At 43.5% G+C, this 18,665-nt stretch overlaps 1 protein-coding gene and 1 pseudogene across 3 annotated transcripts in view; one reads left to right on the top strand and one right to left on the bottom strand.

The window, feature by feature from the left end:
* Positions 1-1,431: 1,431 nt before the first annotated feature.
* LOC309536705 (NF-kappa-B-activating protein pseudogene) lies at positions 1,432-3,539 on the bottom strand (annotated as a pseudogene). The gene has a single exon. The product of its transcript is annotated as an NF-kappa-B-activating protein pseudogene (transcript).
* A 3,120-nt stretch (positions 3,540-6,659) lies between these two features.
* USP10 (ubiquitin specific peptidase 10) overlaps positions 6,660-18,665 on the top strand; it is a 34,404-nt gene continuing 22,398 nt past the window's right edge. Inside the window, exon 1 of one of the 2 annotated variants that reach the window (XM_082230810.1) lies at positions 6,660-6,819. In XM_082230810.1, the coding sequence (XP_082086936.1) occupies positions 6,799-6,819 (21 nt within the window). In that variant the 5' untranslated portion in view covers positions 6,660-6,798. The remainder of the gene's footprint in view (positions 6,820-18,665) is intronic. The other variant, XM_082230811.1, reaches the window with a different exon arrangement.

Raw genomic sequence — 18,665 nt, 5'->3', positions numbered from 1 at the left:
ACAGTCTATTGGGAGTTAGACGTCCCTGCCCTAAAGTATTGCCAGATTTTGCCTCCTTTTGCAATAGCCTCTGCCATATGTAAATCTGTGTCACTCAATTTGCTAATAGGGCTAGTCACGTTCTCAGCCCCGGAGATCTCCCCATCCCTGATGGTTTATGCACATAACTCAGCTATAGCTGCCTATTTATTTATTTATTTTAATCCAATATGGGAACCAAGATTGGCAGTCCAGCTGCTGATGGAAATGAGAGGCATGGAAACAACTGTGATTGGAGTGATGGAGCCTTGGGGAGCCAGTCAGAGGGAGCTTCTGTGGAAGTTGTAGCAAGAAACAAATCTGAAGCCAAGCTTGTTTTTCCTTCATTGTCATATGTCATTTTCCCGCTCCTTTGAGGAGGACTTTGCAACCACAGAACTGCTTAACTCTACAGCCAAACTCAACCAGCCCCCAGAGTTGTGGGATATCTTTTTGTCATCACCAGTAATGCATGATGGTCATGGGGGATGATTCAAAGACCTGTCCATGATATGCACAGGATATGGTTTTAATCACTGCCAAATTTGGGTGATGTGCTAACAGAGCTGATTCCCTACCTATATAGATCAACATGACTACTTCACCCCGGGTTGGGAATCAAGATGGGTAGGGTTTTTCCATGGCTGCTGAACAATAAATTGAATGGCTGAAGTATTTACTTGTTAAGGAAAGGATGAAGAACAAAGACCATTTAGATCAGGAGTAAGTTATCTCTGACCTGCAGACGTAATTAGAGCTGTGAGGCATCTGCAATGGGCTCAGAAGGCCATTTCAGTCAAACCACACCAACCTGGCTCAGCTGAAAGAGGTTTGCAGGCACCTGATTGAGGATGTCTGCAAAGCCCTGTGCAAAGTTCTCCATGAGCCCCACTGATCCATCAGGTCTGATGGAGTGCTTTAAAAGGCACTTGCAGGCTATGCATTTGCCTGCACAGTTTGCTTTCAACCATGGGGGCAAAAAAGTATTGCCTGACACCAGGTGATTTATAGGTGTGCAGCCCTACCCACCTGTGAAATTTGGCCTGCAGGGTGGGTGAAGCAGATAACTATCAGGCCTGCTGGGCAGATCCAGTTGCCCCTCCCCCCCTTGCTCCATTTGCTGTGGGATCCCATCAGTGTGGCCAGTGGTCAGGAAGGGAGTTGTAGTCTGAACATCTGGAGGTTGCCAGGTTTCCATTCCCGAGTTAAGGGATTTATTCCTGTTTCTCAGACCTGGAAGGGCTACTTGGAAGGAGCGACTGAAAATAAATACAAAGCATAACTTAGTGCTTCTGATTCTCTAAAGATGTGTTCACCCCATGAAAAAGCTTCATTTTAAAAATAAAAAATAAGGAATTCTGTCATTAAAAGACATACCAAGTTATCTGTAGGAGAGAGAGAAATATCTGATAATTCATGTACTAGAATGAGCTTAACATTGCTGGAGTTGAATACATTTATAAACCTTTTTCTAGTATAAACACTAAACATGGGCTGACTCCGATTTCTTCTCCGCTTTCCATTTGGGCATGTTTTAATTCTACAAGTTTGTGAACCAACTTCACAAACCATTTGCAAAGAAGAAGTGGTTATACCATGTAGTCATAAATTTTGAATTCATTGCCCTTTGAAGACGACACACATGCATCAGAAGAGACCTGCCAGATCAGACCAAAGGTTTATGTTTTGTGAGCATAACAGAAAAACGGGAATGTTTACAAGGTACACCTACTGGTGAAAAAGAAGCTGGAACTGGCCTAACTTCTACCAAAAATTACAAGTATATTTAGTGTTTTCCCTAGGAACTGAAATTAGGTGGTCAGGTGTTTGAATTTTCAGGAGGTAGCGGTGAGAGGAAGATCTCTTTGATCCACTCTCTCTGCGGCTCAAACCCAACATTCTCTTAGCAAAGGATTTTAAACAAAGCCAAGTTTCAGTTGCATAAGTCTTGGTTTGCTGCTCAGGATTTTACAAAGTGTTTTTTGAAGTCACCAACTGGCACAATATATTGGATTCCTAGCAATATTTTGGGAAGGATTGCAAGAGAGCACGCCTTGTTTCATTTAGACCATTGTCCTTCTGCTGCTGGCAACACCATGCAGCAAATTGGCGAAACCGGGCTGTCCACATACACCTGTCAATGTTCTTATTTGATACACACAAACCATTTTCTGAAGTTCAGCCTGGAGTATGCCCTGCAAGTCGGGCTGTGACGCTGGACACCCGTTTGCAGATCGCTGTTAACAGGTGCCGCTTGTCAATATACACAAGAAGAAGCATCCAGTTCATTTGTCATCTTTGCCCTGGGTTTTCCTGTAGACCATCTCTCGGAAGCCTGCCAGAATTTTGTTCTCCCTCTTCCGCCTCTCCTCCTGGTTGAAAGATGCCAGGGCCCTCTTTTCATCTGCACTGTAGATCTGGTTCTCCTTCCGCAGGCGCACAGCTTCCATTCTCCGGTGCCTGCTGCCGCTCATCACGTAGCCAGACTTCTCAAATGACGCAATCTCTTCGCTGGTTAGGCCAATCTCACCTCTCCTAGGGATGCGTTTCCCAGCTTTTACATACTCGGCCATGGCAGCGCCTTCGCCGGGGAGTAAAGCGTGCCCATAGTTCAGGGGTCGGTCCTCTTGAGAGGCATGGGTAATGGGAGCTTCTGGTCCTATGAAACCCTCCCCATCTGCATTTCTTACTCTCTCAGTCCAGAGATCCCCCTCTTGCTGTTGGTCACCATCCGAGTCTTCGCTGCTGCTCAACTCCCTGCTTTTCTTACTCTTTCTTTTCTTGGACTTCTTTTTCCTATGCTTCTTTTTCCTCTTCTTGGCTTTCTTTCCCCCCTCCTCACGGGAAGCAGCCTTTCTCTTCTTCCTCTTCTTTTTCTTCCTCTGCTCCTCTTCTGAGCTGGAACCAGAGGAGCTGCTCTTTTTAGATGCACCCCTCTCGTCTTCTGCAGGGGTGTGCTCATCAGAGTCCCGGTCGGGAACTTTGGGCGAGACCCCCCAAACTTCAGGTGCTCCGAGCTCACCTATTCTCTCTCTCTCGTTCAGTCGCCTCTGCCTCAGCGACTCTTCCTGCTCCTTGCCGTAGTGCTCGGGGCCCGGCCGGGGCCCGAAGGGGTGAGGGGGCCCGGGGCGCTGACGAAACCCGCCGCTGCTGCCGCGATCGTGGGATCGGGACGGGGCGCGGGAACTCTTGCAGCGGCTAGACCTGGGCGGGGACGGGCTGGTCGAGCTGCCGCTCCGCTGCCGCCGCGAGGGCGGCGTCTCCGCTGGGCTCCGCGAGCGGGACACGGGCGCCATGGCCTCGGCGGAAGTGCCTCCGTTGCGTCGAGGGGCGGAAGCAGCGCCTCCGGATTGCCGTTTGCACACCTTTATTAATGGAGAAGGAGCCTTTCCTAGGGAGGGGCCCCCATTTTCGCCTTCTCTTCCCCCTAGCCCTCAATAAAAAGGGAGGAATCCACAGATGTGAGCCACCAAGGGGACGAACAATCCATTGCAACACAGCTTGGCCCCTCCCACAAATTAGTGTTTTTAATACATTTCTCACTAAAGTTATTTTTGGGGAGTTCCCTTTAATAAAGCCAGCCAGGCTGTCTCTGTTGCTAATTGCACCATTCTGGGGAGGCCTAGCCCCTGTTTTCTTGCCGAATCCTTTGTAGCTGGAGCACATGACATGACATGGTTAAGAAAATCACCTGTCAATTTAGGCACCCTGCACCACACCCACTTTCTAACAGGCATTTAATGTTTTTCACCTGGAACAAGCTATATAACTTAAAATAAATGGGTTTCCCTCCCCTAATTTATCTTCCCACCCATGCACATAAAGGTAAAGGTAAAGGTACCCCTGCCCGAACGGGCCAGTCTTGACAGACTGTGGGGTTTGTGCGCCCATCTCACATTTATTGGCCGGGGGCCAGCGCTGTCCGGGGACACTTCCGGGTCACGTGGCCAGCGTGACATCGCTGCTCTGGCGAGCCAGAGCCGCACACGGAACGCCGTTTACCTTCCCGCTGGTAAGCGGTACCTATTTATCTACTTGCACCGGGGGTGCTTTCGAACTGCTAGGTGGGCAGGCGCTGGGACCGAACAGCGGGAGCGCACCCCGCCGCGGGGATTCGAACCGCCGACCTTTTGATCGGCAAGCCCTAGGCGTTGAGGCTTTAGCCCACAGCGCCACCCGCGTCCCTAATTTATCTTCCCACCCATGCACATAGCTGTCAACTTTTCCCTTTTCTTGCGAGGAATCCTATTCGGAATAAAGGCATTTCCCTTAAAAAAAGGGGGAAAGTTGACAGCTATGCCCATGCAAGGATTTGACTGGTAATAACTGTGCCCACTCCCCGGACCCCTCAGAATGGGACATTGTGTTAGTTTGGTGCAGTAAACACAAAAAAATTGTAATAATAATGTAAACATGCAGACATCTGGACTGCCTTGATATTTGTCTGTGATCAATGAAGTTTCAGTTTTCCTAACTGAACAGGTAGCCTGGGAGTTTTCATTTGGCAGGCTGCCGCAGTGGTTAAGAGTGCTTTCAACCAGTACTGTTTCTTGTGTAGGTTGTACCCTTCTTGAGAACTTGAAATACTGATCTGTGCTTTATAAACTGAAGGTTTGACTACTGATAAATACTCCCTGTGGTGCTTCCCTTGAAGACTTTTGGGAGGTTTTATCTAGTAGTGCAAGGGTTCTCGAATTGTGGTGTGTGAGCATCAATTCATGTGGTCTGCGGTGCCGCTGGGTACCTGGGTTTGAGGCCAAAGATGGGAGATGGCACATCCATTGCAGTGAAAGATTCATGTTGCTTTTTAATTGTATATCCATTGCTTTTATTACTTACGTTGTATTCTATTGTATTACAGTTTGAATTTTATGGAATTCAAATTGCCATACAATAAAGGGCAATATATAAGAAATAAAAGAAGCAGTTAAAATACAATTAAAAATCATACAGTACATTACAATTACTCAAACAGGAGAAAAATAATTATGTAGTCTGCCAAGACCTTCAGCAATTTTCAAATGGTCTGTGGGGGAAATGGCTTGGGAGGCACTGATCTTCTACCAAATGCAGCCATATCTTCCCTACTATAAGACAAAGGAACTTGGGGGCCTCTTTCTTAAGCTACATAGTTGCTCTGAGAATGGGGAGCTTGAACTGAAAGAGTTCAGGAAGTTATGGAGCCTAATACCCAGCTGCAATCCTCTCATCTGAGCCAACAGAATGGGTCTCCACTACATCCAGTGGATGAATCAATGTATAATTTGCTTTTAATTGTTTGCAGGCCTCCCTGGACCTTGGGAAAGGCAGATAAAATATATATATGCCTTTAAAATATTTGTCATTCCCCTTTATAAAAACATTACACAGAAATGAATGACACAACATATACATACGATATAAAGTACAACTAATAAGCATAAAGTAAATGTGTTTATTGCATTTGTATTTCACTTTTTGTCAGGCCCCCAAGGTGGTTTACAGTTTTAAAATACTGATTTATTTGATAAGATTTGATCCAACTCTTCCTCTGAGAAGCCTAGTGTGTGATTCTCCCTCTCATTTTAACAACCCTGTGAAAAGGCAGGTGGCTCAAGATCAACCAGTATGTTTCATGGCAAGTGGGAATTTGAACCCAGGTTTCCTTCACCCACACTGGTTGTAGCAGTAGCCTGCCTGCAGCACAGAATCAGTAGAACAATGGTTGCTTTTACAGCATTTTTTTTTTGAGGAATTGCAATATATGTGACCACCGCGCCCCATGACAAACCAGTTTCCTCCAAACGCATTGGCCATTTATAGAACTAGGATCCATAAATCTGCCGCCTGCTGCACCTGTTGGATTAGTTTTGTTTCGGTTGTGTGTATATATATTATTATAACTGAAGATATAATTGCAAGATAAGAACAAGAAAAAGCATCATCCACAACTGTCAGTGTTGCTTTCCTGCTCATTCATTCACATTCCGCCCACTATGTTGAAACAATCCTAACACTGCGCCTGCGCAACACAAGCGTTTCAGCATTTCTTTGCCCATGCGTACCAAACGGAACCGCCCAATCCCGCCCCTTGACAGTGCTGCGCACGCGCGGAATATTCATTCATCTCTTGATACAGCAAGCCCAATGCGCGCTCTCGAGTTTGGCGGTCGAACTACGCACGCGCAGAATGCACTTTTATTCTTTCCCTTCCCCGCCTTGAGGGCCGCACGCGCAGAACCCTCCTCACCCCCGCCCCGCCTTTTCCCTCACATTCAGCAGCTTTGATTTGCCTTTATCCCAGCGCAATAGTAGGGAAGAGCTGCGCATGCGTAATGTATCACCAGTCTCCCGTTTGCCTCCGCCTTGCTTTTTTTTTCTTCCAACCCCCGCTTCGTTCTCTCGCGGTCGCTTGCCGAAGCAGCTGCGCGCGCGCAAAAACGTGTCCGGCTGCGCCTCCCTCCCTCCCTCCCTCCTATCAATCTCGGGCCACCCCCGAGTACGCACGCGCGCGAGGGGAAGGAACGCGAGATCCTCGACAAGAGACCTTTTTTGTCAAGGCGCGCGCGCGCTAGGGACAGACGCTGGAGCGCGCGGCGTGAGCCAGAATGACTAGGTGCGCTCGCGCCTTTGCGCAGGCGCAGCTGCCCGCCCCGCCTCGCGCTGCCCGCCCTCTCCTGTGTGGTGTGTGTGCGCGAAGAGAGAAGATGGCGGCGGCGGGGCCAGCAGCGTGAGGCGTTGAGGGAGACGCTGAGCTCGCTGCTGCCGCCGCCTCCCCCGCCGAGCGGGGACGGGGGCGCCATGGCCGTCCACGGCGCGCAGGTAAACGCCTCAAGCCGAGCCCGGAGTCCGCCACCTTTTATTCCCTTTCCCTGCCTGAAGGGGTTTCCCCTCCGCGCTGTGGCCCGGCCAGGCCTCTCCTCCTCCTCAGGGCAGGAGCACGCTGCGTGTGTGCCTGGCTTGGCTTGGCAAGGGCTGGGCCTACCCGGTCGATTTCTGCAGGTTCATCGCGTCGTGTGTGTGTGTGTCATGGCGAGCGAGCGGGTTGTGGCGGGAGGGCTTTCTCCCCGCTAAGCCACGGGGCGCCTCTCTCTCTGTACATGATGAAAAGGAGGGGCTGGTGGGGGGGGCGCGCGCGCGTGCTCGCGGAGGAGCACAGCCAGGCGAGGGGTTTAAAGGCAGCCATCCCATCGCACACTTTACTTGGAATTGAGCAGGAAAGAAGAAATTGCGGGTGTGTGTGTGGGGGGGGGGAGAGATCTCTCCATTGACCTTAATGGAAGAGCACGCCTAAAATATTGTGTATGCGGGATTTTATACCCCCTCCTGAGTTTCAAGCACACATGGGTAGGGGGGTTTTATCGATACATTAGTAAGGATGAATTTGCTTGAGCGGCTTTATTCGGAGAATAAAACCCATTGGTAGGACTTCCCATTTTGTTTTGTTTTAACTCGCAGTTTAAAGCGGGAGGAGGGGTTGTGCTGTTGCAGCTTTGCAGCTTGATTCTCTGAGCAGGTTAGGGAAACTGGCCAATATTCAGTCATGAGACTTTGCTCCTGGGTAAGAGTGCGCTGGTAGGAAACCCAACAGCGTGCTTTGAGGGGGTAAGTCTCCCTAGGTTCAGCCACAGGGTTTTATCTATAGGTAAAGTGATATACTCAAGTGATATTACTCAAGAGTAAGCCTCATAGGGTGTATAGGATTGTTACAGCTTTTCAGCCAGGCACCTTTTACTTTTGTTGTTGTTTAGGAGTAAGTTTCCCTGGGTTCAGGTATAGAAGAATTTTACTGCTAATGTTATTGGACTATAACTCCCATCTCCCTGATAACTGGCCATGCTAGCTGAGGTTGATTCCAGCTTGATCCCTGAGCAGGCTTATTATTATTAGGAAGTGAATTATACTACATTCATAATAGGACTTTGGTCCTAGATTAGTGTGCATGAGGTTGTAACCTCAGTCTTTATACCTTTTTAAGTGGGTGGGTAGATTAACTTTGGAGGTAAGAAATGGAATTTTACCAGTGATGGAGGCAACAAGTGCAGAAGGTAGGGAAACACTGAAAGTAGGCATTGCTTTTTGTAGAGGAGGGGAGGGAATTGCAAAAAAGTGCCCACGGACTTGCATCCATTCATTCACTCTTTAGTTCCCACATGCTTAACTTGGAAGTTTTAGTCCTTGCTCACAGACTGCCAGACATGCAAGAGAGTTAAAAGTATTGGACAGGTGCTAATTGCGAGTAGTTTTATACTTGTTTGTTGCACTCTGGTAGTAGGTGAATACATGGGGTATACATAGGACACACAAGTAACTGGGAAGATTTCTTTTGCTCATAGAACTTTCATCTAAAGTTCATGTAATTGAAAAAACTTGTGTTGAGGCAGGATTCTCCACATTCAGGCCTTCCTGAAAACATTACAAGACTGCAAAACAGTCTACAGTCAGCTTCACTAAAGTAAAGTGGAGGATCTGGACACACTATGCTGGACACTGAAGGACAAGGACATTGTTTTAGTAAAATGAATTTGTATGACTTGCATAAAGCAGCTATGTCACAGACTATGGATGTAGGTGACTCACACCCTAGAGTACCCAGTAGTCTGACCTATATATATATATATAAAATCTTAATATGATGGATCATGTTGACCCCTGGGATTTCAAAGAAACAAGGTTATCTCTTCAAGAGAGAGAAAATGTTACTTAAATGCCAGTATAACTTGTTTTGTATCAAATTTCTAGATTTGGGATTCATCTGATGTCTTGGTTTGTAGATGGAGTAATACAAACCCCTTCCCATTCCCAAGTTATTTTCTAGGAGACCTTTGTTTTGGGTAAGGCAGTGGCAAATACTAAGTGCCTGTTTTCACAGAGAAAATTGGAGGGGAGATTAATATTGAACATGAGGTACAATTGCAATGAATCTTTGTCTGGCTAGTTAGAAAATATAACTTGATACTTCAGGGGGGGAAAGAGATTGGATATGAGTCTTCGAACTGAGACACATGGTATCTTCTACATCATAATCTGAATTCTGCTATGTATAATGCCTGGTTGTTTCGATCTGGAACTGTTACTACTTTGCAGTTTGGATCTAATGCTGACTTTGGCTCTTTAATAAATTTGTAGAGGATCTTTGGCCAGTGCCTTGAAAAATATAGTAAATGACAAGCAAAACATGAGTGTAGGCATTTTGTGGTTGTGTGTTACTGTTCTACTTGGTTTTCCCCTAGCTTTTTGTTCTCATCAAAGACTTCTGAAATAAATTGCTCTTCCCCATTGTACTGTTCGGCTACTGACGCCCAGAATGATTCAGTTCATCTAGATCTCCAACTTGCTGCCTTCCACATGTTTTGAATTACAGCTTCCATCATCCCCAACCAGCATGGCCATATTGGCTGAGGCAGATGGGAGTTGGACTCCAAAATATTTGGAGGGCTTCAGTTTGGGAAGGCTGTTTTTAGTAGTGTGTCCCTGTCTGACGTGGGATATATATTAAACACAAATGACACCTATAGTCTGTATACATTCTTTCTGGCTAGTCTTTTGGGCATGGCTTAACTTCTACAGTGAGGGGCCATAGTTCAGTGGTAGAGTATCTGCTTTGTGTGCAGAAGGGCCTAAGATCAAACCCTGGCCTTTCCAGGGAAAATACTCTGTCTGAAATGTTGCAAAGCTGCTGTCAGTAACTGTTGACAATATTCGCTAGATGGACCATGGGTGAACCAAAGGTTAGTTCTACTCAGAGCCGACCCATTGAATTTAATGGGTCTAAGTTCATAATGTCCATTAATTTCAAATATTTTACTCTTGGTTGGGTAGAACTAATATTGGAAACAACCTCAGTGGTTTCCGTTGGTATAAAGTAGCTTACTATGTTCCTGTAGGAAGTTGCTTTATAGAGCAGTCCAAACTGCATATCTGCCATGCTATACAGTGGTATCTCGGGTTAAGAACTTAATTCGTTCTGGAGGTCTGTTCTTAAAACTGAAACTGTTCTTAACCTGAGGTACCACTTTAGCTAATGGGGGCTTCCTGCTGCCACCATGCTACTGCCACGCGATTTCTGTTCTCATCCTGAAGCAAAGTTCTTAACCCGAGGTACTATTTCTGGGTTAGCGGAGTCTGTAACCTGAAGTGTCTGTAATCTGGAGCGTATGTAACCCAAGGTACCACTGTAGAGGGATTTGGAGGAGCTTCAGCTAGTGAGTAACACCAAAGTGTTCCCGCCCAAGGGATGGACAGACAAAAGCTAGAGCAAACACCAAAATGGCCTGATCTGGCCTCCTTGCTGCACCAGTCTGAGAGCTGGTGTAACACAGTCATTTTTCTTCCAGGCTGACTGGCATGAAAGGCATGGCCATGGCTGCAGTGTTCCATTAAGTACCACTGCTTTGGGGCAGAAATTCGGATTGATTAATCTGGCTTAATATTGCCTGCACAGACTGACAGTGGCCCTATTGATTGGGGGTCCTTCTCAGGCTATCCAATGATGCCAGATTCAACCTGGGACCATCTACATTCAAAACAGCTGTTCTATCACTGAAGTGTGTAGATACACACTGTCCATATAGAGTCCATGTAACATTTAAGTGAAAGTAAAGAGTGTGGGCCATGGTTGGTGTGGCTATACCAGTATTTACCCTGTCAACTGTTTGTTTGTTTGTTTGTTTTTAAAAGGCAGTACCCTTCAACCCTCCCCTTAGTATTGGTGTAGATCTGGCTGTGTGTGTCCCATAGACTGTTGCTTGATCTTCTAATCAGGCATGTGTGGCCTCTCTTGCATATAAATTTGCCCCTTTCTTTTCGTTTTGGTGCTAGCTATGGTTGGTGTTATGACAGCATAATTTGGAGATTGTGCAGCATTTTGCCTGTACTGATTGATAGTGGGAAAAGTTTATAGAGATGATATTAAACCTTTCAAAATACATAAAGAATGAGAGAAACATGCCTTAAACTAGTCTCATTTAAAGTTTGTTTTTTTTTTGCTAAACAGGATGTTCTGAACACCTGAAAGGGAGTGTGCATTTGCATTTCTAGCAATTTTAATAGTTAGATTAAAATATTGTCATTGGATTCAAAATTCAGAACTTTCCACAAGGCTTTAATTTCTACTGCAATAGAAGGTGTTATAGTTGAAGCCATTATGTACATTATTTTAGTAATAAGCAATTAGACTTATTTAATGTCAGAGAAACCTCATGGACATGATTCTTTGTAGTTTGTACCTGGTGCAGTGGCTAGAGTGATTGTCCTGAAAGGTAGGATAGAAATCTTTTAATAAATAGTGTTAGATTTGATTAGAAGAAGCCAAGGTTCACATAAATGAACAACTGCAAAGCTCAGTAGATGGCCTTAGACAAGATACAATCTCTCAGCCTAATCTGCTTCTCAGGGTTGTTGGGCATTGTGTGCAGTAATGTTTCTTGTTTGTCATAGATTTGTTCCTGGTTATAAGAAGTCAATTAGGTGACATGTTTGCATGTGGGTATAATGGTGTCCCAACTGACTCATGAACACGCTGCTCTTTGCTACTTCAAGGACTGACCAATTAGTAATAGTGATCACTTATATTGGTTTTTGGAAGTTTAAAAGCATTATCTCAGTACTTGGTAAAATGAAGCAGCTTCTAGTTTGTGTACATGGATGAATAGCTGCAGCAGTCTAATACAGGAATCCCCCCACTTATGCGTGATCAATTCGTGTGCGACGATGTATACATGTGGCACTGGGAAATAAAAATTTCAAATAAATCAATTCAAACCTGAAATTGTGGGAGAGAGCTGGAAAGTTTTTGTGGCTCATGAGGAGACTCTCCCCAGAGCCTGAAGAGGACGCCAGTGAGCCAAAAGTCCAGAAAGAAATTTTTAAAAAGCTATTAAAAGAAAAGGAGTCCAAGGGTTCCAAAATGGTGTGCAGGAGCTCTCACTGCTTCCATGTTATCCTGGTCAACAGCTGTTGGGCAGGAAGCTGTATTGCAGCAGGCTCTCCACTTACACACATTTCACTTATGTGTGTGGTGCCCAGAAGACAACCCACTCATAAGTAGTGAGTCGCCTGTATTTGGAATTAAGGACACCATTTGGCAATGATAGCAGTGGCACAATAGACTGTAATGTAGTAACAGGCAAGTGGTAAAAGTCAGGTCTGCAGTCTCTAACAACGGTTCTGTAAACTAGTATTACTACCATTCCCTGTATAGCAGATGGGGGTGGAATTGAATTTGAAAGCTAGTGGTTTGCAAAAGACTTCCTAGCAAATTTATGTTAGAGATGACATTTATGTAAGTTATAGGCTGCGGGTGTAGCCAACATGGTGCTTTCTAGATGTTGGAGAGTGTCTGACCAGCACTGACCAGCATAGCTAGTATGCAAGGATGGATGGCCATTGCATAACAACATCTATATGGCACCACATTAATTATTCTTGCTATACATTTCTTAAGTTGTCCATGTGCAGGTCCTGCAACCATGTTGAAATTACAAAATGATAGTTGCTGTAAATTGATTTCTACCTATAACCTGTCAGCTGTTCACTTGCAACATCTCTTTAAATACTGCATTAGGTTAGAATGATCCCACTGAAGTAAGTGGCACATGTTCTTTTAATTGTTTGATCTTCAGGCTTGGCTAACTTCAATTTGTTAGTTTAGAGTCTTTGATTTCAATGCGGATTCTTTGGCTTAAAATTTCCTTAACAGGCTCATTCTCAAACTACTAAGTGTACACCTTAACTTTTCTTGCTTGAATAACTTTGATAAAATAGATCACATTTTTTAAAAAGTAGTCTGCAGGATTCACTCATTTATCTTAGTATAGCTTCTCTCTGATATTCAGGATTTTTCATTCTTCATACTTATTAGGCAAATATGCCTGAACCTGAAGTCTGTTAATTCCCTTGTTATTCATATTAAAGGATCTTGTTCCACTGTGATTATTCTAGTCATTGTATAGCACAGATATGTGGGTTTTTAAGCTGTTACAGTAGTACAATTAATTTTAAAAAGCAAAATATTAACATGAACATTTCTGGAACTAAATGAAAACATTCATCATTTGTTAGAGTATGCTGTTCTGTATATAGCAATTTTTCTATATTTTAAGGCTAGGGGGCATCAAGTAGACGCTGCTAGGAAGGCTGCTGATTTTCTTGGAGTTTAGACCAGTATTCTTGAAAATGGGGCTCCTCACCCTTTTAGAGTGTTTAGAAACTTGGGGGGGGGGGGGAGACAATTCCAGCCACTCAAGCATTTTTGCAGTAGCATACAAATGGCAGAAAATGACAGGAGAGCAGCAGCTGTCAGAAATCTACATAGAAGTTTATTTCGGAGTTCAATATGCAAAAGGAAAGCAGTTAAATCCTAACATTTGAATTTAGGATAACATATACTACCTAGCAAATAAGTTAGCAAAAGTGGAAAGGCAAGATACATGTTTAATAAATAACCTACCTGCTCAAAACATTTTGGTAAGTCAAATAAACAACCTTCATTTTATAAAATGTAGTCTTACAGTTGACAAAAATTTATATCCTTGCTGTTACTTAGTGTAGATGTGTTTTCAAGCTTGTGCATTCTGATTGTAAATGTGTACTTGGAAATATGTACCGGTACCTCTAGTTTCAGTGAAACTTAACTCCCACATAGTTGTGTTAGGATTGCAGCCAAAGTTGAAAGGCCATAGTATGCCCTCAAGTATACCTTTACCTGTAGCATCTGTCCAGAAACCTTGGCTTCTGCATACTAGCCTGAGACATTGCACATCAAGTCTTGTTATGGAAAATGGCTGGGCAACAACAAAAACCAAAACCACCTCAGCTTGACTTTATCTTCTTGCTTCTGGCAGTTCTTTGGTTGCAGCAGCTTTCAGGGGCTAAATCACTTGACGTTTAAATACTATTGCTAACTTTATTGGAGTAGTGGGCTTGCAGCAGAATGAAATAACAGGCTGGACTTGATCACTTTAGAGTATATGGGGAGATGCAGTTTTGGAATACTCCCCTATGAGCATCCTGCAGATGGAAAACTGGAACTTTAGCGGGAAGATTCAAACCTCTTTGCTTGCTGTGGTGGTTTCCTGTTTTCTGGGAATTAAATGTTAAGGAAGATTTCAGTAATGTGATTCTGTATTTGCAGCCTTTAGTGGTGCAGCCCATTATACCACCATATTCTGTTGCATATACAGACCAGCCCTCAGATTCTGCTGCCTTGATTCTAGAACAGAGTTTGAATATCTCTGCCTCATCACCTTCATTTAACACTGAAGGTGGTGTTTTAGTTTGAAAGGCAAACATGCCATTGCTCTAGGTTTATTATAGTAACATAGCTGTCCAAGGTTTCAAAGATCTTTCTTTACACCAAGAAAACTTCTGTACTGTGATATCACATGTTTCATTATATGCAAAATACATTGCATATCCAATCTTTTGTTGCTGTTATTTAAAACATGCTTTCTACTTGGAATTACATTTAGATGGGCAGTATTGTACAAATTGTGGTAGCCTTGAAAGCTGTTGTGAAATTACTGGAATGACATAAGAGAAGAGAAATAATTTCTGCCTGTTTTGTTCTGTGCAAATCAATTGGGTAGCATAATTTTAGTGCTCTTCAGCATTACAGATGTAAAATTTCTGGGAATTTTGAATCCCCACTGGAGGGATTTGGGGAGAAAGGGATTTTTTTTAATGGAAGAAAAATAATTTTGAAAGCTTTCTTTACCTAGGGGAATATTTACAAAGGTTGAACCTCAAATATAAATTCCAGGTGGGGGGTACTTTGTGACCAAGAGTTGTTAATATGAAAGATATGAGAGTGTGGAAAATTGGGTGAATGAATTAATGTATATGAAGCAAAGCTAGATAAAAAAAAAAAACTGTCATTGAATGCTGGGTGGGAAATCAAACAGAACTATTGTGTAAAAAAATGGGAAAGAAGTGTAATTGTAAAACTCAGAAACTCAAAAATAAAAATCTTAGAAGCTTTCTTTACTTATCAAAAGTCACTTTGTTACTTTAAGAACATGAAATGCCTTATATATGACTTGGTTTAGCATTTATCTGGTATATTAAAAATAGTTTATTCAGACAAGCTGCTGAACTGTAAGGAGTCTATCTTCTCTTATGGTTTTGCAAGTTTATGAAGAGCAGGAAAACCCCCAATAAAGATGAGCCATCAACATAATAATTAAACAAACTATTATTTATTCTTAAAATTATTATGTCTCCTCCAGTCCTACACAGTGTCAAGCAGACATAAAGCACTAATTTGTTTATAAAAAGAGTCAAGAAAAAGGGTAGGGGAAACAAAACTCACTAAATGAAATGTTGCTTTTTCTTCATATTTATCATGGACTTCTAAAAATTGAAAGTTTACCCAGATGGAAACACATGTCTACCCTTTCCCATGTCAGTTTATTTCTTAATTTGGTATACAGTATTTCCAAACATATACCAGTTTCTTTCACGTGCTTCAGAATATGGAGGAATCTGAAGTAGGTAAGAAGCAAGAGCTGGAGGCTTTGTTGTGCAAAGGCTTTGCCACCATGTTGCAAGAGGGATATGTTTGGCAGGATCCCAGACTACATTTCTTGGCCAAATACCTTTGTACTTTGCAATATTTGAAAGTACCTTTCCAGCATCAGGTCCTAAGTGTGCTGCTTTTTTTGTAATCCATTCAAATGTGGAAGTAGTGATACCATCACAGGATTTTTAAAATGTATTATTATTATTTCAGTTTCTATACTGCTTAATATATGTGTAAAATATCTCTTAAGCAGTGTACTGGAAACTGAAACAACAACATAGAACTTTAACAAAATATTGCAAAATTACACAGATACATATAAAAATGATACATTGATTCGCCCAGGGTCAAACAAACTCAGCTCACCCACAAAAGTTTCACAATGAGAAAAGATCTTGGAAACAGCGGACCCTAATCTTTCTTTTTGGACTTGCTTTTTATGGGCTGGCTCAAGGTGGATGGCACCTCTTCAAGCTGCACACAGCTGTGTCCCATTCACCTGCACTCTCTGCAGCCAGTTCCTGGTACAGCAGGTTTATTGAGTTTCCCAGGGGGTCCAAAGGATGGGTAGCGGGGCCTCCTTCACTCACAACTCTTCCTTCACCCTCTGTCCTCTCCTCTTCTAGCATTTTTACTGTCCTGTAGCAGGACGTGCTTTTTATGGGCAGACACCAAGGGTGGTACTTCCTCAGGCTTCCCACAGCTGTGTCTCATTCACCTGTCGTCGACTCCTCCGCCGCCTCCTTCATTTTCTTAGATACTGACTGGCTGCTGTTACATATGCATGCATCACACCCAAAACGGTCTCCAAAGTCACTTGCATTTCTCCTTTGAATTTTGGGTCCAACGTATTTGCAGCAGCATGAATTGGATGGCAACAAAATTATGTTCTGTACTTTCAGTCCTTTGAGGCTTAGCGACAAGGAAAAAATAGGTCTACTTTGGCTTCCCCCCTCCCAAAAAGCTCAACAACTTATGCTTGCCCCCGTTAAAAATGCTCAACAACTTCAGGTCCCCCTCCCCAAAATGGTTAGATTACTGCCAGTCCCCCCCCCCAGGAGTAGATTGCAGTCTCTTGGGAGTTGGATGTCCCTGCTTTAGAAGAAAGATGGGGGGGGGGACCCTCCCGGGCCTTCATGTCTCTGTACCTGCTAACTTAAGTTGATTCTAATTCTTCTCTGAATCTTTGTGTCAGCCATATTTTAGAATTCCCATCTAACATTTTTGCATGTACAGAATGTGCTTTCTGCAAATTGCCATATTGCAAGAAATCTTCCACATGAACCTAATAATATAGGCAACCTACACAGTTCAGTTTCAGTTTACTGCCATAAACATTCTACATGCTGTTGTCTGCTTTGTACAGGTCTGTTTGTAGTAGAACTTGCTGGCCTTGAGCCACTGGATTATAGTCATTTGTCAGTTTAATGCTGCTTCAGCAAAGTAGATATTGAGTTTGAAAGAACTGCATTGCTAGAGCTGCAGTTTTTTCCCTGTTCAGTTGAAATGCTTTATATATAACCATTTAACATACCGCTCAGGATTAAGGAACTTTGTGTGGAACAATGGTGCTTCATGGCAGGAGAGCTTCTAGCAATTCTAAAACATGTTTATAATTGAGACTAGAAATTCCTGCTTTTCCTGTGCATTATTCACGTTCTTCAAAAGAAGCAGCTTGTGAAAAGTGTGTACTGTGTAGTGGTAGTGAACTTTAGTGTACACTGTCTAGTAGTAAATGTGCACATTGCTTTGGCTCTGTGGAAGCTTCCAGAGAAGGCTTATTTGTGACTGCAGTTCTCTCTTTGGGAAAGGTGGGACTAATATATAGAAACATTTTTCTGAAGTGACTTCTCAGTGTGTCATAGGGTTACTGTCTATTTTGTACATTGCACATATTAAATTGTGGGGGCATTTTTGCCAAGGTGAAGTCAGAAAGGCCCTTGCAAATGCACATCAGGAACTGTTAGTTCACTGGTGAGACGATAAGAAGCTTATTAGGTCACTCAGTATCTGATTAAGTTGAAGGTGGCCTGTGTTTGATCAAGATAGAACAAGAGTTGAGTGTTGTATTGGAAAAGTTAACATGGCCAGTAGTATTGAGAGTTCTTCAGATGCCATAACTAGATAGTTTTTCATACAGTACCACATGTAGGAGTGTGTTTTTGAAAATAAGTGCAGGAATGTCTTGGACACAACCCACTGGGATTTCTCTTCACACTGTAGCATTTTGTTACATCACACTGCTGTTTTAAATTTGCCAATTTGGCTTGACACTTTTTTTAGCTGATAATTATTTGGTAGAAAGCCTTTATTATGCCCCAGAAACCACTAATCTCTCAACCCTCAATAATTGTCAAATAGGTAAAATGTGTTTTTGACTTGTTGTTTTGGTAGTGGCTGCCACAAACCCTCCTCATCAACTTTGAGAGTTCCCTAGCAGGATTTGCAGGTTTTGGAATGCAGATGCTATCTGGGTATGGAGTAAAGTTTCATTGGACAAGTAGACTACTCCCTGCCTTTTTTTCCACCCTCAAATCATCCTGATTTGATTGTCACACTGAGACAGTAGACACAGCTTTTGAGACTATAGTCCAAGTTCAGGGTCCAGACTAGCAGAGTTCACAACAAGGTTTAGATGAGAGGCAAGGTCAGAGCACTTCAAGGTCTGGTTTGACACAGGGCACAGAACTGCTACATAGAATGTATCTAGTCCCTTCTCTCCAGAGGTTTCCTTGAGAGGAAAATCTTATGCTTAAGGAGCTTTTACTCCTGAGGAGTCCTTGCCTGCAATCAGACACTTTTCCAGATGGACTAGGCTTCCACCTGGCATTTAAGGCACTGTCTTTCCCTTGGGCTTCAGACTGTTCAGTCTCAGCTTCATCTCAGGGTCCTGGCTTTTTGCCACTGGGTGCAGACTGACCTGGGGCCTGGTGTAAGAACAAGGCCTCCTGGGTCTCCTCTGATGAGGGTACATAACACAAGTGTCTGTTGAGTTGGCATTGCATCTCTATTTTGAATCTCTTTTTGAGAAGTTCATGGATACACTTGTCACAGACCTGAGATGATAATGCTTCATTTGACACACTTTCTTGGTGGCTGTAGTTTATCAGGCACTTCACATATTGATTTAAGCCTCTGAGAGAAAAAT

This window comes from Podarcis vaucheri (assembly GCF_965113315.1).
Source record: "Podarcis vaucheri genome assembly, chromosome: 7".
Taxonomy (NCBI): Eukaryota; Metazoa; Chordata; class Lepidosauria; order Squamata; family Lacertidae; genus Podarcis; species Podarcis vaucheri.
The sequence above is the reverse complement of the archived record's forward strand: the minus strand, read 5'-3'. Positions and strand labels throughout refer to the sequence as shown.